Below are 21,943 nucleotides of genomic sequence, written 5' to 3'. Positions count from 1 at the left end.
AAGTTATACTAAATCAGTAAAAGCAATGTGAACTATTCAGTTTCAAAATGCACTTACTGCACTTATGTATTATGAGATCCAACTTGGGCTGATCTATATTAAATGATGCATGTGAATAATTATGACACTTCTCCATCACTCCCTTATGAAGGCACATGGAGTTAGTGTTTGAGCATACATTGAGGTGTTTAATAAAGCTGACAGTCTCTATTGTTTGGGACATCACAGGTGGACAAAATCTAGGTAAGAAAGTTGTTCACTTAATTTACAGAATAAGTGAGAGAACCTAAAATAGACAGTAGAAGCCAATAGTTTTACTTTAGTGAATGTAGAACACACATTTTTACAACAATCTCTAGCATGGTATCTTTATCATTCAAGGGAAATAAAATGCAGATTAACTTAAAATTCTCTCTTGATTTTGTTTCATTCATGGCAACAAAGTCCAGCTTGTGCCGCCAAACGGTTTGAGCATCCAAACCGCAAACAGCTTCTTGAAGTGAACTATTAACTACAAACAATTACCAAATACATAGTTCTGTTTATAAAAGCCATACAGCAAAGCAGTGTACTCTTGCACAGCAAAGTGAAGAAAGTTCTTGCAACAAAGTTCTGTTGTCTCCTATAATCCTGTTCTTTCACATTCAATAGTTGTGCAGGTTTTTACACAGCACATAGCCCAAAAGAGCAAGTGTATCACTTTACGTTCTCTATACATTCCTTGTGTGAATCTTATTTCAGGGGAGGGCAGAGTGGAAAAGACTAACCAGTCTCTTATGTTCTGTAATGTTTGTCAGCTTCTTTAGCTGTAGTGGCGTTAGTTTGGAGCTATGTGAGGCTTTTCTTGATTTATAACATGAGTAATTCTTTGGGATAAGGCTATTTTCTAACCGTGCATATAAAGAGTGAAGCTAGAAAAATTCCCTGATATCCTATCAAGTGCTAAAGTGTGCATGTCATTTGTAATGAAGCTATGAAAAAAAAGACTGCTAAAGTCTTGTTAGAATAGTGTAATGGTATTATTGCTGTTCTGTAACCTGACATGTGTTCAAATGGATATTAAATAAGTTATGCTGTGTTTCTTATGCATGTCTAAAATAATTCTGAATTGATCAAGACTGAGGAAAATAATTTGTTCAAAAAGGTAGACATTGATAAAATTTTATGTGCAACTGGCTATCCAGCTCCCTGACTATATGGGACATGCAATAACATTTCATAGTAGATTGGACCCTTTAAGTGACGTTTTTTAAGGGTCCGCATCTGGGCAGAGTATGAGTTGGAAACTGCATAGATCACTATTGGCTTATTGCCAACTGCTATGGATCAAATGAAGGGGTGGAGACAGGCGTGGAGGAGAAACACACAAGGCAAAATATAGCAAATGTAAAGAGATACTCCTTTTGTACAGCAAACTTCTCATACAAATGTGTGCAATCCAGCAGTGTCAGATCAAGTCTATTCTGTTGCATTGTCTCTACTATGTATTAGCTGCTGAATTCTCTGACACTTTACCACTGTGGGGATGGGGTATAATGCAAGCCAAGGCCACATGTAACAGACAATGACATACATGCTTGCATGGTCTGATATGCACACACAGGCAAATATACAACAGTGAAACAGAAAATGGCTGCTGCCACTCACCAGTACTACACCCTTCTTATGGGATCATGATTTCAGGGTTGTTCATTTCCTACTAGTGATGGGCCTCAAACATAGGGTATTTTGCTGTGCCAATTTATAAAACTGATTAATCTTATACATAATCATGACTGAGGATTACATTTAGGCTATGCTATTTACAATGTTTGCAACTTAATTTACTCATAAGTGTGAACAATTTCACCAGAGAGTGATCCATCAATGGATCGTTTAATTAACCATAAATGGGTCGTTCCACCAATTCGGTGCCTTTTGAGAAGTATTAACTTGGTAAAAAAAACTTTAGATTCCACCTACTTTTACATTCTGTCATAACGAGCATATGTTCAACTTCATAAACTAGTTTTCTCATCTCAAGAGGTTAAATAAAAAAATGAAGTGTGGGAAATACGGCTGCTGAGGGTGCTGCAGCAACCCTGAAAAATCGGAATAAAACAAAAAACAAATCAGCCATAAATCCCCCTTTGACAGGGGGAATGGAAGCTTGTTGTGTGCAACAGAAAGTGGCAATTGAATGCAAGCTTCACACATTTTTTAAAAAGTAAAAAATTCTAGCCTGTCTATCTATGAGTAACAAGGTTGACGTATAATGTTCAACTCACTCAGTTTTCCACCACAAAACACCAGAAAATTGCCAAAAAGAGTAGAACCAGCTCACCTGCTTTTACTGTATGATTTGACCATTAGATGTTCAATATTTATTTTGAAAAAATATATATTTAAAAAGGAATAGTTTCACCATATTAAAACGAGAGTTCAGTTCAAGTAACTGGTTTCACCTTAAAATGAGGGACAGATGTAAACTAATCATTATCACATGAAATAAATAATGTCCAGAAATAACTTTGTCAAAGCAACAAAATAACTACGGCTTTACAATGATGGTGAAACTTGGAGAGATTTTGCAATTAAGTGGGTTAAAATCTTCCTTGAAGTGACACGGGACATGTCAAAATGCAGATTTTGGGCACTTTAGAAAGCTTTTATTCATATTAAAAATTATATTAGTGTACAAAACGCTTTCCATGACAGACTGACCAGCTTAATACAGGTGAAAGATATGATCCCTTATTGATGTCACTTGTTAAATCCACTTCAATCAGTGTAGATGAAGGGGAGGAGACATGTTATTAAATAATGATTTTTAAGCCTTGAGACAATTGAGACATGGATTGTGTATCATTGCCATTCAGAGGGTGAATGGGTAAGACAAAATATTTAAGTGCCTTTAAACGGGGTATGGTAGTAGGTGCTAGGCGCACCGGTTTGTGTCAAGAACTGCAACTCTGCTGGGTTTTTCACGCTCAACAGTTTTCTGTGTGTATCAAGAATGGTCCACCACCCAAAGGACATCCAGCCAACTTGACACAAATGTGGGAAGCATTGGAATCAACATGGGCCAGCATCCCTCTGGAGTCCATGCACCGACAAATTGAGGCAGTTCTGATGGCAAAAGGGGAGAGGGGGTGCAACTCAATATTAGGAAGGTGTTCTTAATGTTTTGTACACTCAGTGTATATTAAAGTGCACTTAATTTAACACAACAGGCTTTTAAAATGCAATATTGGTGCACAATTTCTACTTCAAATATCAAAGTGACGCAAAAGGCACTCTTTTCGTGGAGCGACCCAAATAGGTTTATTGGCATGGTTCATGAAATGGCATGTCTTTCAATCGAGCAAAGCACAATCACAATGGATGGTTTTTCAATGCTGAGATGGGACCTTGGGTTTGAAAGTTGGCAGTGTATTCAGCAGCTACAGGTAAATAGCCTAACCCTAAACCATATTTTCCTCAGCGTTGAGATTATCCTTCACAACATAAGATATAGTGGAACTTTAACCTTACATCACTGTTATTACAATTTCTTAAGGACAGACATTCACCACTATTAAAGGGAAAACAACCCAAAAAACTACTCTCTGGAAAGAAAACCACTTTGATTATAACGGTAGTAATTCAATTTTGAAGAAAGTACAGTATAATTAACAAAATAGTAAATATTAACCAGTGAATAATCTACTTAATAAGGATCTCGCCCTGTAAACATGGCAGTAATCCACAAAAATATACCTTTTTCTTGAATCTGGTGATGGTACAATACATACGTACTTACACCAAGGTGATATATATATATATATATTAAAGTTGCTATTTACATAACAAAAGAAAGTGTTTGGCTCAAATGTTTAATTTAACAAACAGAACAGCAAGTGTTCATGGCTTGAGATATTGATTCAAGATCTGGCTTGCATGTCTTTATAATGTTTGTAACAAAGCACAGTAAAAACAAAACTAAAATGAACAATTGTTTTTGAGAGAATTGCTAGGAAACCATAGCTACAAATTAACAGAAAGAAACATACAGTACAGCTTTGGCTTACATTACCAATGAATTGTTGGAGCAATGAGAAGATTTCTTGCTATTACCATGTTACCAGTTCAACTGGACAATTTCCCATAATGTTAATGTCCCATATATCAGATTATAAAATGAATGTTATTATTGCAATATACTATTTCCTATTTCTTTTAGAACTAAACACATGACTCTGAGCCATGTCCTTCCCATACAGGATAGCTTTTCCTGTCTCAAACCACACAAGGGAAACTTCTTTCAAATGAAAAACAACAACTCTTTTTAGTCTCTGAGGTCGAAATTGTTTTAAAATTTGATTTCACATCTATTGATTTAATAAGTTAATAGAAGAGACAAATTGAGACAAAGTTGTATGAGATTAAAGTCGTATGAGGTTATACCATGTAGTGAAACATGAGCTCTAACAGTGGACGCCACAAGCAGGGGCCCTCAGCCAGCAGCCAACACTGACTTTTTGGATTGTTTGTCATTTGCAACCACAACAGCAAAAACAGCAACTACAAGTGCCAGACTAGACCAGTGACTACAATAATCTAGATTCGTTTTTTTCTTCTTTTTTTTCCTTTGAACATCAGACTCCTGCAAACATCTAATTCGCACCCAGTACCTGATAACATCTGTTTGTGTACATAATTCAGTCCAACTACTTGAATGTTTTTCTTATTAATGTGAGACGTATTTAATTTATTTGCCATTCTCCTTCTTACAAAATGAAATGGAGTTAAATAATAATATTATAATGATAATTATAAGGACCTTTCCTACCCCATCCATCTCTCCCCCAAGTCTACCCTCTCCCTCCCTCCATCTGACTAGCTGGTGACTGGAGGCCTGACTGAGTGACTCTATGTCACCCAGGTGTCCATGCGCATGCGCTTGACAGAGGGGCTCTCCCTGTTGTCCTCGGTGCCGGCTGGGGGTCTGCCCAGTCCCATGGACGAGGAGTGGAAGTCCGGCCGGTGGTCTTCGCGGTCGCTGCCATCGTACGAGCTGCAGGAGGAGCTGAGGCTGTCCACTGGCGAGCGGCCCAGGTCCTGCCGGCTGGACGCCTGCTGCTGCTGCTGCTGCTGCTGCTGGGGGAAGCCAGAGGAGGTGACGCGCTCCCGCGGTGGGGAGATGGGCTCTGACTTGATGTTGATGTTCTGGCTGGTGTTGATAGAGAGGTTGGAGCCCTGAGGTAGGTGACCACCACCCCTGTAGAGAGGAACAGCACGGGGTCAGTGGCCATTTGGATAGTAACATAGATCAGGTGCTTGGAGTGGTGTTTGGAAAATGAACATTTGAAAGAGTCCAACCTATGTACTTTGAACGTGTATATAATGTGTGCACTGAATATTCTATTAATGCGTGGGTGTCTATGTGTTTGTGTGTGTGTTTGCTAGTGTGTTACTCACACCAAAGAGCTGAGAGCTGCCTGGCCCAGTTGATGTTGTTGCCATGCCGACATGGAGCCCAAAGAGAGCCCTGGAGAGCCGAAGCCCTGTAGGGAGGAGATCTCTGCACTGCTCAGGGAGTACTCTGCAACAACAACAGCACCAGAGAACAGTGAGTTACACACACTCCCCCTCCCACTGCTACTGCAGCAACACCTCTCACCACAGGAGACCAGACCAATCAGTATGAGCCAGGCAGGCAGCGCCGAGGCAGCCGTGGCAGGGGACAGAGGGGTAGACTCACCGGTGTTGTAGCCGGTGGGCATGCCTGAGTAGACCAGGCCTTGGGGGGGCAGACTGGGGGTGGTGACAGACACTACTGGGGTGGCCAGTAGCTGGGACTGGGAGCTGCTTATCCTGTGGGTGTTCTGTAAACAGTACAAAGAAAACAGGTTTAATGAACAAAACAACCCTGTAGGGTGCTGTAAAGGCTTACTGTGGTGAACCCAAAGTGCAAGATGGTAAATTGATATAGCTAAAAACATGTTATGTTATGTATATATTAGCTGCACAGCATTTTTTTAAAGTCATAATATGATAAGACTATAATAACTTAGCAATGAAAAATGTGTTGCAATACTACTTCCCACCAAGCAGTAGCACTGTAGCTTCATGTCACATGTAGCTACAATCCAGATAACGTATTGAGCCGTGTTTGTATTATATGATGGCTGTTTGACAAAATGTGTAATAAGAAAAAAACTATATCCCATAAAGACTTAAAAACAGTTTTTGTCCAATATTGATAAATTGAATGTTGTTTGTGGGTAAATCTGTAAACAGATTATGGATCATCAGAAACAGGAATAAAGTTCTGAAATAGAATACCGTTTTACCATACACAATAGTGGGAATTTGTGCTGACATGCACTCGTTGTTGTATTCAGATTTCCTTACAAGCTAAGGCAAATGCTCTTCAGCACTCAAATTGTTTATAGACTGTGAATAAAGAAAATGGTTAATTCAATGACTACCAAAGATGTCTAAAAAAAAAAAACAGATGTCTTACTACTACTGCCAGAATGAGAGACAGGTCCTTAATTTTTTATAACATATAGCAGCTACTACATAACTCCTAAAAAACCGCAATCCTGGGTGCAGTGGCTGCATGCTGTCCCAAGCACACAGTCACACAACACAGTGCCTTCATGCAGCAGCAACAGGACCACACAAGCTCCCAGAATGCCAATCATGGTAGGCACTCATTAGGACCACACACTCACTGGTCAAATGTTGGCTCATTTATCCATCTATGGATGATTTAGTCAAATCTTCTGAGAATATAGTATTCTGTTCATTATGTACCCTCTAATATAAACGTTTAATGCTACACTTGTTTGTTCTGATGTGAAAGTGAGACTATTTTGCTAGCAGCTAACAGAGGTAAAATGGCAGAGTTAGCATGAGCTGCAGGACTGTTTGTGATCTGGGTGGGAATAACATCAAGAGACACCTTTTACTGCATCAATCTAGGAAACACATACAGCATGTCATATCATATGATTACTGATCTGAGCAGCTCTGGTGTGGCAATTTGTAATATAGTGCAGTTGAGGGTTTCATTTGAGGAAATATTGCATCATGACAGTTTGATAACTTCCTTGGAAATATCTGCTGCTCCTACTCTCTCCAACCAGATGACATCGTTCAAAAACAAGCTTCTAAGAATTACATAATCCACAATGAAACAATTATACTGTTGAAGTCAGAAGTTTACATGCACCTTAGCCCAATACATTTAAACTCCAATTTTCACAATTCCTGATATTTAATCCTAGGTTTGGATGGTGTTCTTTGGCTTGCAAGCCTCCCCCTTTTTCCTCCAAACATAATGATGGTCATTATGGCCAAACAGTTCTATTTTTGTTTCATCAGACCAGAGGACGTTTCTCCAAAAAGTACGATCTTTGTCCCCATGTGCAGTTGCAAACCGTAGTCTAACTTTTTTCTGGTGGTTTTGAAGCAGTGGCTTCTTCCTTGCTGAGCAGCCTTTCAGGTTATGTCGATATAGGACTCGTTTTACTGTGGATATACCGTAATTTCTGGACTATTAAGCGCACCTGAATATAAGCCGCACCCACTGAATTACATTTTTTATTTTATTTTGAACATAAATAAGCCGCACATGTCTATAAGCCGCAGGTGCCTACCGGTACATTGAAACAAATTAACTTTACACAGGCTTTAACGAAACATGGCTTGTAACAAAAATAAATAGGCTTTAACGAAACATGGCTTGTAACAAAAATAAATAGGCTTTAACGAAACACGGCTTGTAACAAAAAATTAGCAGTAAGCTTTAGTTGTCTTTTTGCACTGAGTCAATTCCTCACGCTGCTGTTTCCAACGTCTTATCATCGACTCATTAATAAGACCAAGCTCCCGTGCAGCAGCTCTATTTCCTTTTCCAACAGCCAGATCAATCGCCTTCAACTTGAAAGCTGCATCATATGCATTTCTCCGTGTCTTTGCCATGACGAGGGTGACAAAATGACTACCGTAATCAGAATGATGGGAAGTTTGAGAGCGCTCGATTTAATCTAAACAGTAAACAAAAAAGTTGTTTGACCTTAACCCGTTCGGCAATTTCATTGGTCTAATGAAAGCTTCATGCCGCCAAAAAACTGAGCACGTCACAGAATGTGTTTTTTTTGAAAAAAAAAAATTGAAAGCGGGAAAAATCCATATATTAGCCGCGTCATTGTTTAAGCCGCGAGGTTCAAAGCCTGGGAAAAAAGTTGCGGCTTATAGTCCGGAATTTACGGTAGATACTTTTGTACGTGTTTCCTCCAGCATCTTCACAAGGTCCTTTGCTGTTGTTCTGGGATTGATTTGCACTTTTCACACCAAAGTACGTTCATCTCTAGGAGAGAGAGCGTGTCTCCTTCCTGAGCGGTATGACGGCTGCGTGGTCCCATGGTGTTTATACTTCCGTACAATTGTTTGTATAGATGAACATGGTACTTTCAGGCATTTGGAAATTGCTCCCAATGATGAACCAGACTTTTGGAGGTCTACAATCTTTTTCTGAGGTCTTGGCTGATGTCTTTTGATTTTCCCATGATGTCAAGCAAAGAGGCACCGAGTTTGAAGGTAGGCCTTGAAATACATCCACAGGTACACCTCCAATTGACTCAAATGATGTCAATTAGCCTATCAGAAGCTTCTAAAGCCATGACATCATTTTGGGCAATTTTCCATGCTGTTTAAAGGCACAGTCAACTTAGTGTATGTAAACTTCTGACCCACTGGAATTGGGATACAGTGAATTATAAGTGAAATAATCTGTCTGTAAACAATTGTTAGAAAAATTACTTGTGTCATGCACAAAGTAGATGTCCTAACCGACTTGCCAAAACTATAGTTTGTTAACAAGAAATTTGTGGAGTGGTTGAAAAGTGAGTTTTAATGACTCCAACCTAAGTGTATTTAAACTTTCGACTTCACCTGTATGTAACGATGTGTGTCCAAACTACTTTCTTGAAGTAACAAGACGCAGGAGTGATAATGATCTGTCTAATAGTTCTAGTGAATGTGTGCATCGTGTGCTCACTCACAAACAAACAGAAACATTCAAGCATTCCCTGAACAACACATGGGAGTGGCGGTGCTCAGCACATTAGACAGGTTCAGGCATCTTGCCAGGTTCATGACATGCAGTGAAACACTGACGCTGCTCTTCATTTCTCAATTTAGTCTTTATAAAAAGAAAATCCATTCAATCAAATAAATTCAATAAACTCAGTTCAAGGTATTCAAATCTACAGTTCAAGAACAGCCTTCACTCCTGAACATGTTATTACTTATCTATTTGCCTCGTTGTTGTTACGATGAAATTGAAAGTGTGTTCATTCAGCCATTTTTCTCAAAACTCACCAAATCTATTTCCTCCTCCTCCGACTGCTCTCAACAGAAGAGAAGAAGAGAGGCAGGGTTACAAGAGAAGGTCAGGATGGCTTCTACAGTCACCCTTTTGATGTTGAAAACCAAAGTCCTAATTGCCTGATTGTATTCCACGAGTAAAAGTCATCTAGACGTGCCTGCCCTCTAGACTTAAATATTCACTCTGTCCTCTGCTATTCAGGTTACCTTGCAAAACCTTCTTTGTCAAATGCAATGTCTTTGTCAAAGGCAGTACTGTACAATGCTTTGGATAAAAGTGCCTGCTAAATGACCATGTTATAACACTTTAGCTTGGGTTTGTGACCATTTCAGAGTAAGACCTATCATTTTGGACCCATAACTATTTGCTACTCAGAAGGTTACTGGTGTAAAACCAAAATGGGTCAACTTTAGAGTCAATTATTAAAGACACTCTAGCAAGAATGGTTTAAGTCAGCAAACACACTTAATGACTTGGACTCACATTGAATAAGTGCTTAACCTCTCATGCATCCATCTAATTACATCATCAATCCTGAGGCTATAGCTTGACTCATTTGGAAGGCTCTCCACTTACTTTAAATAAAACTGAGTTCAAGAAACTAAAACTGACTAGTTAGGTCAACTCAATGCAAACTGTAATGTCATCAAATATTTGTAGCTATCTATAAAGTAGAGTAGTCAATGATGTACAAGTCAATGTAATTCATTGATACCTGCATACTGTGCATTTTTGTTTCACCTAGGAGATTATAGGAGTCTCTGTATGTGAGGCCTACTGTTCTGCTAGACAAGAGGCTAACTAGAAGCCCCTCTTCCTTCTTCCCTGTGCTGAGGGACTGACTGTGCCCTGGCCAGGACTGTCTTAATAATACCCACACTCAATCAATAGCGGCAGGAAGACACGACAAGGGCGACAAGATATTATCTGGCTCACACTCTGGGCCCCTGATTAAGCCTTCATCCCCACTCTGTCACACTGAGATGTGATTAATTTAATACCATTATGGCCTAATGGCAGGCTGTCTGAAGACCTGCCAGCCCACAACGCTGCCTTAACCCATCTGGAACGCTGCGTTTACACTGACAGAGCAGAGCTGAGCAGGCCCTCCCTTTTGTCTCAATACTACTGACACATTCAGGACTTCTAGAATCTCTCTGTCTGAAACATTGTAATCCTGCTCAATAGTTCTAATAACGAACACTAAGGCTGCATTTAGACAGGCAGCCCAAATATGATCCTTATTTCACTAATTGGTCTTTTGACCAATCAGATCAGCTCTGAAAAAGATCTGATGTGAAAAGATCTGATGTGATTGGTCAAAAGACCAATTAGTGGAAAAAATATCAGAATTGGGCCGCCTGTCTAAACGCAGCCATAATTGGTTTGTCCTTGTGATGTGTGAATCTCTGTGTTGTGGAAGCTACTCTGAGAACATAGTTTACCAAGCTACCAATTACTTCACACTGAAAGAAGTTAAGCTACACTAATGCCACCCCTACGGAAAAAAAGTTTAACTAAAAATGTAGTGTGTAGTTCCAGTAGTTAGCTACACCGCTACATGTAAAAACAGTAATTAACTACTGAAAACACTACCTAGATTTGAATTTAGTTCAACTACCACCAAGCTACTGCAAATGTAGTTAAATGACTAGTTTAACTATATGTAGTTCACTACTCCCCAACATGGGAAGCTCTGAGGTTTGGTTTGGTTTGGGAGCCCTACCACTTCCAGATGTTGGCATGGTAACACACACATGTTGATCCGTTGCTCCAGACTGGTAGATGTATCAGGGGTACCCACGCCATGGTAACCCCAGGTATATTTACCATACCAGTGTCTAGGAGGAACACCCATTGCTGAGAGCTCCAGCAACATGTACTGTAGGTTGGAAAGAGTCAATGACTGGGTAATGTCTGAAAGCTTTTCTTCCCATTTAGATTTATGGCCATGGCAGTGTAGTGCAGCCTCATATGCTCAATGTGGTCAGAGCTCTCTGCACATTCATTATCAGAATTAGAGAGGGCCTCTAATTTCAATATTTATAATTGAGTAACTGTTAAGGCACCTGGGGCCTCATTTATAAACGTTGTGTATGCACAGAATATGCTCCAAAACACGCAAAAGTTGGCATTTAGAAGAACGTAACTTGACTTGAGAATGTGCTTATCATCCCGCAATCTTTAGACCATGCGTAGGACTACACAGTTTCTAGAGGTTGAAGTATTGCATTGCAAGAAGGCAAAACTACCCTATAGTAGCCTTGTGCAAATGGGGAATATACTGTATGATGACACTCTTATTCATAACAAAAATCCGAAGCGCAGTTTAACTTAATGGTAGAACAGACGGCTCACCTTTTCCATTGACGTTTGATGTCTGAATACTGTAATGTGAAATTTCTTGAGTAGACAGTATTTCATTTATATACATCATAACCATTGCAGCATACATTCCTCACTTTCTCTGGCCATGATGAGTTCATAATACCGAAGTAGCCGTACAACAAATGACTATGCGCATCTCTCATATAATTGGGCCTATTAGATAGGCTATTATAATTTCAATCGTTTTTACTCTATGCATCTGAAAGGGAGCGCAGTTTATAACTTACAGTAGAATTGAAGAGGTGAACAGACAGTTGAAATGTGTAGACTACCACTGTAAGTAGGCCTATTGTAGTTCACATTTCTTCCCGAATAGACAATGTTTCAGAATTCACGGGCAGCGCATATTTAGGTTCGGGAAAAAGTAAATGCAAAACAGTATTGAGTTCAAAAGATCTGTTTATAGGTCCACAACAATTTTCAATTGTTTCAGAAATGGTCAGATACAGCAAATGTCACTGCAAAAGAAAACATTCTGCCAACACCTCCAAAAACATTTGATCACGTTGGCCATTGCTATTTCTTTTAGATACTCTCTTGGCCTAATTCCAATACTTCCAAAGTATGCAGCAAATAAGGGCGTTATTGTCACCATAACAGGTTAATAATGGTCATTTTTAGGCGGCGTTATAATGCTCTAACACACCTGCACAGTTTTACGATAGGTCTGATTTACCGTATAGCGGGAAGAGTGTATGTTTGGCGTGCGCCAAGTTTAGAAATCACAATATTTTTGTAAAATGTACGCAACGGTTATAAATGTGGCCCCTGGGCTTCAGAGGTACAGTATAGCCTAGCTAGCAGCTGTGCTGTTTGTGTTCTTGTCACCGTCCAGAGTCTAGCTCCTGTAGGTGATCAAATAAAAATGCAGCATGAGAACGAATGCCGCTCGCTGATTGCTGTTGATGTAATAAGTGAATCTAGGCTGCAAGTAAACCTGTCCCACCAGGAATGAAGCACGAGGTCCTCAGACAGCACTGATATCCTCAAGTGAGGAGGACCATTTCTCCTGCTCCAAAACATTTCCAACATTGCACACTATACCACAATAATACCATCACAATCCTGTGAGGGGAAATAAAACTCCCTCTGTTGCACACATGTGAGGGACAAAGAAGCCAAAATCGGTGCAGCCCCGAGGTAGATACACGCAGTGTTCTACCAGTCTGCTCAAGTGCAGTGAGGAGTGGGGACTGTAGGCTACTCACCAGTGGGGGCATCATGCCTTTGCTGGACGGGGGGATCAGCACTCTCAGGTCTGGCTTGCGGTTGCCCATTCCCATGTTCCCTCCAGGGGGCGGTGGAGACTTGGTGGGCATGACTTTCCCCAGGCTGTTCCCGCTGGTTGCGCCCAGGAGTCCCGGAGAGCCCCTAGGGTTGACAAAGCCGTTCCCTGCAGAGAGAGACAGAGACAGAAGCCGTCATGGGACTGTGAGACACTACAACAACAGTCATCTGCTAAATCTCCAACGCACCATTTCAAAGCTGCATAGCTTGCCACGGCACGCAACGTTAAGTGTTCCCAACCCTCTGGGAAGTTTTAATAGTCTCAGATAATTATCCTGCACATTTACCAAAATAAAACGTCCATTTCAGAATTTATGAGCCTTTCATTCTTGCTGTGAGTGACGATATCAAAGTCAACTCCTTGTATCCTGGGATGAGGAGCAATTCCCTTAACAAATGTACTGTGACTGCTGTTTAAGGTGGGAAAAGCAAGCCATTACAGTTGGGTAAAACTGTTTGCTAAGGATTGCTATGGTACTTTTTTGGTGTGACAATATGAGAATACTATGTCTTGCTACAGTATGCAAGACTATCTATGTACTCATTGTACTGTATTCGTAGTACTATATACGTATGTGTGGACTGTCATTTCTTCTCTACTCTAATGGTAGATTTACAGAACAATGAGTCATAAGGCTGGTTTACCCCCCACCCAGAGTCACTTCCTGTGGCAACTGTTCTAAAACAAAGTGAAAGCAGGCACAGGGCAATGACACCATCTCAGAGCTGATCAGGAGAAGGACCAGTACAGTCCATGTCGCACAATGCCTGGACTGGGGCTGAATTGAGCTACATATGGTATGAAATCAATGACATGCTATGCTATGAAATCAATGTGAGAGTATTTGCAAATGCACTAGCAGTTTATATCTCTTTTTGATGCATTATTCAGCTATAACCATTCTGATGAATCAGAACATTGAAAAAATGGATATCAGAATCTGGAAAATAATGAGAAACAGAGGGATGAAAGAATCAATGCTATCTAGTATTTCATCAACAGATCAGTGTCACACTTCAACAAGTAACTGAGCACTCCATTGTGTTGTATAGAGCCCAGTGAAACACAAGCAGGCTGCAGGATAAGCAGGACCTAGTGACATAATGGAACAATCACCTCTCTAGCTACAGATAAGAACCCCCACAATACACGGCCAAATAAACAGTTATGAGACATACAATGGTATGTCACAGCTGAATCAACAGCAAGCTACTATCGCTCCCAGCACTCGCTTTCATCTTATACTGCAGTAAAAACTAAGGTGCACGCATATAATTAGCTATGTAAATTACCCAAACCCTACAAATAGGAGACACTGCTATTGCTTATAACAAAAAATCCTATATTTTAACATAAATATAGGTTCATTGGAGGACGAGTACCACATGGGTCAACAACAGTTGCAAAGAAGGTATCTTCACTATCAAAAATGTGATAAATCTGTCTAAATTATAATTCTTTGTTTCTGAGAAAGATGTATTATTTTCTGATAAGACACAACCCTGGTTGTGTATTTCCACACAGAGGTTTCTTCTCTTCTCGGCTCTACTCAGAAAAAGTTGTGGGGGTGGGTGGGCAAATCAAGCGAGGCAATATCTGGGCTGGTGTTCAGGAGGGGGAGGGTCCTGACTGTAAAAGGTGCAGCAACACAGCTCTGATAATGATCAGAGGCCCATGGTATCATCACAGGGAATCAGTTCAAAATGAAAATATGTTGTTTCACAAACGTGAATGTGTCGGCATTTCAGGCAGTAACTATGGCGTAACGGAGAAAAAACATGCTCCTTGAAGCTAGTTGTACATAGCCTACAGCCGGTTGTGCACAAAAGCAACATGCAGAATTGTAAAGTACATTTGTGCAGAGCATAATGCCTGAAATTGCTGATTAACAAAAGACTTAGATGTAATTGAAGCCAGTTCCCATTTAAAACAGTCACTAAAATGGGGCACCATTACAAGACAGAACAACTATTTTTACCTTACAGTACATTTTAAAACAAGACAATTATCACATGCAGCGATCACAGATCACACAAGCCTTTTGGCAGAAACATCTTTGCAGATTTGTTTTCTGTGTGTTATCTGAACCAGAATGGTTCTTCTGCCATCAAATCAACAGTGAATGAACCTAGAACATGTAGAATGTTTAGTTTCTGTGTTTGGGTAAATAAATATACTCTTTGTTGTAAATAATTAACACCGCCCACCGTGGAGCAGGATTACATAAGAGGCTGTATGTACCACTCAAACATTTAGTTTTCATCTGAACGTAAGACAAAATAAACTATGTTGACTAAATTGTGCTTTCACTAGAATGCATTGAAGAGCAAGTGATGCAGAACTGACCAGACCTGACTGTCATTAGGCAAACACCAGAGGAACTTGAGTCTCAGTGAGGGAAGAGAATATGCATACATGAATGAGAAAAGATTAATGGATGTGAATCAAGAGCCTCTAATAGATTAAGTGGAAAAGAGAGCAAATTCTAATAATAGCGTCCATTAATGAGCCTGGATAGAAACTCTTTAGCGGGTGCTCTGGTATTGTTTTGGCTCAGGAAGCAGAGAGCAGGGCCACAGTTTGTGAGACTGCAGTGCAGTCACTCACTCACTAGTTAGCTGTTCCAAGAAATCCATATTCCACTTGGAGGGCCCCTTAGTATAAAAACAAATACAGTTTAGAATGCTTTCTTAATGGAAAAAACACACACTGGAAGTGGTAATCCACTGGGAACAACGGCTTCCACGGTTCTCAAGAAATAGAGGAATAATATGTTCAGATAGACTCTCTTTGACACACAAACAGCCCTTGCAATCGCTCTTTAAGAGCCTGTAACTCTCCAGTATTAATGAAGGAATCTGCACAGCTTGCAGGCATATTGCATAAGAGAGAGAAGAGTCACATCCCCTAACATTCTGACAAGCTCTCATTCTTAATGCTCAACAGAGTGAGAGAGAGCATGGAAAGAGTGAAACTGTGTGCAAAGCATCTCTAATGCATTGAGGAGTGTGACTGTATCACACAAAGAATTCCACATTGGATTGCTAATTAGGTGTAAAAAATGATATCACAGAGTTGCTTTAATTACATCCATATCATTTATGTTTGAGCAAAGCATAAGAAGTTCATAGCCTTCTCGTGAGCCAAGGTTTAGGTATTTGAACGAGAGCCAAAACAGATGGCTCATTTTAGACAGAACAATTGAAAAATAATTGCTATCAAAAACTGCTCTCTGAAAATACAGAATTAAAATACAGCTACAACAATTTGCCTGCAAAAGCAGAATACTGTATGTTGTGAGTGAATATTCTGACCCTCACTAGGCTTATGTCATGATCACTTAGACCCAGACTACCATGTGGAGCCCACTGCTCTCCACTCTCCTTATTTATCATGATTCATGTCTGCAGAGCACTGGGACTGAGCCACTGTGAGACCTCTCCACACTTAGAAAAAAGGGTTCCAAAAGGGTTATTCGGCTATCCCCATAGGAGAACCCTTATAACCCTCTGTAGAAAGGGCTCTACATGGAACCAAAAAGGGTTCTGACTGGAACCAAAAAGGGTGCTACTTGGAAGGAAATGGGTCTTTCTACCTGGAACCAACAAGGTTCTTCAAAGGGTTCTCCAATGGTTCTCCACATCCAAATAACTCTTTTAGGTGCCTTTTTTTCCTAAGACTGCAGGAAGAATGGTGGAGCCCTTCCCCCTTATTTAATCTTAAACACTGGCTTTTATGCAACTCGTGCTAAATTAACATCACCCCTCTGCAGAGCCTCATTTACCCGAGGTGCCTGTAATGTTCTAGGAGTGAAATGACTGTATGAAATTCTCATTTCTGCTCAACGTAAGATGTGGTGTATTAACAGAAACACACTTTCATGTGTTAGTTTGTCAGCTGCCAAATCCTGTTATGATCTCAGATTGAAACCAGACTCATGTTCATTCTTAATGAACACATATAGTCAACTCATATCACATGTGGTAAAGACCTCCTTCACACTGCTGCAGAAAGGAAACTATGAAAACGGCTCCAAAAAGCTTTCAAGCTACAGTTCATATGCTTCCACAATGTGGAAGAGAGAAAAACTAAGCTGCAATGACATGCCATGTCATGTCCATGGACAAAATGATTCATTTGCACTTTGCCGGTATACATCAATATGAAGAAAGAGTTTTCTTTCTGAGGACAAGTGCTGGCATATCAGATGAGATTAGGGTTTGGATCAGTGCCGCCATTCCCTAGGCTTAATCAGTGATCCGGAGCATTTCCCAGGACACTCTCCGTGCTTGTAAGCCCCTCTTAGTGGTGATATCAAGCCACACCACCGGAGGAGAAAAGAGAGCGAGCAACAAGACAGAACTGGTGCAAAAGGCCTCTCCTCTCCCAATAGCTGCTGCTTGTGAAAAATCAGAGCTATGTAAGGAATGGCCATCTGACAGCAGCACTGGAGAGAGAGAGGTTTCTCTTCCAAGCAGTCTGTGTCTGCTGTTCTACCCAGTTTGGTACAAACAACAGCTGCAGTCTCCTGCCAGTGTGCCAACGGCTGACACCCCTCCCTTGGCATGGGGGCGGCACAGCACCCCACAACGTTACCGCTTACCCAGCACAGGGACAGGGCTCCGAGCACTGCCAAAGACCAAATACAGACAGACCAAGTATTTCACCCAGCCCAGACTGAGAGCATCGAATCACCTCACCAACCACAGACTCAAACTTATACCCAGCATATCTAGGCTCACGAAGCAGGACATAATTAAAAGTATAATCTATAGCTTTAAATATAGCTTCTGTTGATTGGATAATGTATTTTCACTACTATCATAATACTGTATCATATGAGACACGGTGGCCTGTCTGGTAGGCAGAGGGTTAACGTCCACCTGCCTCTGCCTCTCACACAGCACATAGCAGCCATGACAGGCTGTCCGGTCATTGTGTACAGAGGACTTAGAGGGATGTCATGGCCGGAATACCTCCAGGGTTCTGCTGGCCTAGGCATCTTGCAGGCTCTCTCCAGCCTTATAAGTACTGGGAAAAACAGATGCACCTGTCAATAGAGGGAAGGAAACTAGAGGAGGGAGGGTGGGATGGAGGTGTCAGTCTTAAAGGAAACACTGTGTTTATTTACCTTCCAAAGAGAATCTGCCGCCTGAACCCTACCTTTTAATATGTTAACCCTTTCAGGCAACAAACAAGTTCACAATGAAAGGATAGCCCTAAGAAAATATATAGTGACTGTTTTCATCCCTAAACCCCAAACAAAACTTGTACCACAAACATGTTTGGAGCGACACAAAGTGAGCAGCCGATTGAGAACAAGAGGCAGTCTTGATCTGTTACTATCCAGGAGGAACAGATGGACGTGTGACCTTCCTGGTGTCCTTGGTGGTTTGATTGTGTGTCACCATAGCGGTTGGCCAGACATTAGCAGCTGCTGCCATTTTCCTCTGTTACTGTACTCAACCATCTACGCCTCTTCTTTGGAACACATTGGCAAAAAAGATCTGTCCCTTTGGACTGACTCTTGGAGCTTTGGATGTAATCACTTCACCAACCTGTCTAGCTGCAGTCTGAATAATATAGTGAACATACAGCATCTCTGTCAGGGTACTGAGGACAGAACAGAACATGCTGACAGTCAGCTTGGGTGTCTTGCTATACAGTAAGGACAGTGTACCATCACTCTAACATGGATATGAAGACCATGTTAACTAACTGCCTTCAATGTTCCCAATACTCACAGACAGACAACAAATACAGTCCCCTCGCATGCAATAAATGACCAAGAATCTGACAAAAGCTGTCGATGACCATGTCGCAGGCACATGTACATGTATACAGACAGTGAGGTGAGGGCCTATTGGGCGGAGCCACAGACAGTGAGGTGAGGGCCAATTGGGCAGAGCCACAGACAGTGAGGTGAGGGCCTATTGGGCAGAGCTACAGACAGTGAGGTGAGGGCCTATTGGGCAGAGCCACAGACAGTGAGGTGAGGGCCTATTGGGCAGAGTCACAGAGACCTAATGAGTTCCTCCTGAAGGACCTACTGTAGCCGCTGGGCTGGGGCTCACGCCACACTGGCACTGCCAGGTCTGTCCTACCCTGCATGCCACCTAATGAGATGCACAAAATGATATTATTAACCATCTGCATCCTTCAGCTGGGAGCCAGGGATCAGGGAAGAGCTGCACTCAATCCCTCCAAAGAGGCTGGGGTCATTCTCTCAGTTATCCACTGCCATAGAGCATAATATGAGGTGTCTGGAAATGTTTAGGATTTAATAGTGGAATACATGGAAACAACATCTAACAACATACAACTTCCATCACTTCTACCACTACTGGGAGCTATCAGTGAGAGGGAATGCATTCTCTCTGGTTCTATGGCGAGTGGGCCATTGGCCCTGTCCTTACTTTGTGCAGTCATCCAAGTCAAAGTTGTCAGGGATTGGCCCTAAGTCAAAGTGTTTTCTTTAAGGCAACAATACCAGAATTCCATAGTTTGTAAAGGGACATGTTCAGGTCCACACTTTAGTACTCTGACCACAACGCCACCAGCCAGTAGCCTTGCTTTTGTATACATATTAAGGTAATAACCTAGTACAAGGAACTGAACAACAAAATATTATTTACCTGTGAATCTACCCACTGAATAGGTATACAGCAGTACTGTACAGTGAGGGAAAAAAGTATTTGATCCCCTGCTGATTTTGTACGTTTGCCCACTGACAAATAAATGATCAGTCTATAATTTTAATGGTAGGTTTATTTGAACAGTGAGAGACAGAATAACAACAACAAAAATCCAGAAAAACGCATGTCAAAAATGTTATAAATTGATTTGCATTTTAATGAGGGAATTAAGTATTTGACCCCCTCTCAATCAGATAGATTTCTGGCTCCCAGGTGTCTTTTATACAGGTAACAAGCTGAGATTAGGAGCACACACTTAAAGGGAGTGCTCCTAATCTCAGCTTGTTACCTGTATAAAAGACACCTGTCCACAGAAGCAATCAATCAATCAGATTCCAAACTCTCCACCATGGCCAAGACCAAAGAGCTCTCCAAGCATGTCAGGGATAAGATTGTAGACCTACACAAGGCTGGAATGGGCTATAAGACCATCGCCAAGCAGCTTGGTGAGAAGGTGACAACAGTTGGTGCGATTATTCGCAAATGGAAGAAACAAAAGAACTGTCAATCTCCCTCGGCCTGGGGCTCCATGCAAGATCTCACCTCGTGGAGTTGCAATGATCATGAAAACGGTGAGGAATCAGCCCAGAACTACACGGGAGAATCTTGTCAATGATCTCAAGGCAGCTTGGACCATAGTCACCAAGAAAACAATTGGTAACACACTACGCCGTGAAGGACTGAAATCCTGCAGCGCCCGCAAGGTCCCCCTGCTCAAGAAAGCACATATACATGCCCGTCTGAAGTTTGCCAATGAACATCTGAATGATTCAGAGGACAACTGGGTGAAAGTGTTGTGGTCAGATGAGACCAAAATGGAGTTATTTGGCATCAACTCAACTCGCCGTGTTTGGAGGAGGAGGAATGCTGCCTATGACCCCAAGAAAACTATCCCCACCGTCAAACATGGAGGTGGAAACATTATGCTTTGGCGGTGTTTTTCTGCCAACTTCACCGCATCAAAGGGACGATGGACGGGGCCATGTACCGTCAAATCTTGGGTGAGAACCTCCTTCCCTCAGCCAGGGCATTGAAAATGGGTCGTGGATGGAAAATGGGTCGTGGATGGGTATTCCAGCATGACAATGACCCAAAACACACGGCCAAGGCAACAAAGGAGTGGCTCAAGAAGAAGCACATTAAGGTCCTGGAGTGGCCTAGCAAGTCTCCAGTCACCTTAATCCCATAGACAATCTGTGAAGGGAGCTGAAGGTTCAAGTTGCCAAATGTCAGCCTCGAAACCTTAATGACTTGGAGAAGATCTGCAAAGAGGAGTGGGACAAAATCCCTCCTGAGATGTGTGCAAACCTGGTGGCCAACTACAAGAAACATCTGACCTCTGTGATTGCCAACAAGGGTTTTGCCACCAAGTACTAAGTTATGTTTTGCAGAGGGGTCAAATACTTATTTCCCTCATTAAAATGCAAATCATTTTATAACATTTTTGACATGCGTTTTTCTGGATTTTTTTGTTGTTATTCTGTCTCTCACTGTTCAAATAAACCTACCATTAAAATTATAGACTGATCATTTCTTTGTCAGTGGGCAAACGTACAAAATCAGCAGGGGATCAAATACTTTTTTACCTCACTGTATGTGTTTGGGTACAGTAGGTACTTTACAGGCACAGTGCACATGAATTCAGCTGTAAACTGTTTGAATGAGATGGCAGTAAGGCTAAAGACTGCCCTGCTGTTTCAGTGGCTCCCCAGAGAATAGAGAAATTGTATTTTACCCAGCTAGGTGGTCGTGCTGCAATTGTGGTTACCACTTTTCATGTGACTGAAATGAATACAAAAGCCATACATTACTTATTTCCAATGCAGATGGACTGCAAGCATAGTGCTATTTTTACCATACAGAACTCTGCATCCTGCTAAGGCATGGACTGGCTGAATGCACAGACCACTCCGCACAACACAGAGGATGTAGCTATAGTGTCAAAACATTACTAGTTCATCCCACTTCCTGTGAGCAATACAAGTCTTAAAAAGGTGTCAAACATGAGTCATAATGCAGCCATTACTATTAACAAGAGCGGTAAACAAGTGGTAACATGAGCTCATTGACACCACTGGACATTTGCTTGAGTCATGAAAGATCCCTTCAATTAAGTGGGACTTTTTTCCATAACAAACTAGATGCAAATAGGCCCAATGCAAACATATACATATAGGGCAAATATGGAGAAAGTTATATCTGGAAGAGCAA

The 21,943-nt window shown here is 41.3% G+C and overlaps 1 protein-coding gene across 6 annotated transcripts in view; it reads right to left on the bottom strand.

The window, feature by feature from the left end:
- Positions 1-294: 294 nt before the first annotated feature.
- Positions 295-21,943, bottom strand: part of mef2aa (myocyte enhancer factor 2aa) — a 95,694-nt gene continuing 74,045 nt past the window's right edge. For 4 of the 6 annotated variants that reach the window (XM_014124111.3, XM_082957230.1, XM_014124112.3 and 1 more), the window contains 5 exons: positions 12,958-13,142; positions 9,355-9,378; positions 5,723-5,846; positions 5,440-5,563; positions 295-5,239 (listed from right to left, as the gene is read on the bottom strand). In XM_014124111.3, the coding sequence (XP_013979586.1) occupies positions 4,891-5,239; positions 5,440-5,563; positions 5,723-5,846; positions 9,355-9,378; positions 12,958-13,142 (806 nt within the window). In that variant the 3' untranslated portion in view covers positions 295-4,890. The remainder of the gene's footprint in view (positions 5,240-5,439; positions 5,564-5,722; positions 5,847-9,354; positions 9,379-12,957; positions 13,143-21,943) is intronic. The other 2 variants (XM_014124114.3, XM_014124113.3) reach the window with 1 other exon arrangement.

Source organism: Salmo salar, chromosome 10, assembly GCF_965601325.2.
Source record: "Salmo salar chromosome 10, fSalSal1, whole genome shotgun sequence".
NCBI classification, from domain to species: Eukaryota; Metazoa; Chordata; class Actinopteri; order Salmoniformes; family Salmonidae; genus Salmo; species Salmo salar.
This window is presented reverse-complemented; position numbering and strand designations above follow the sequence as displayed.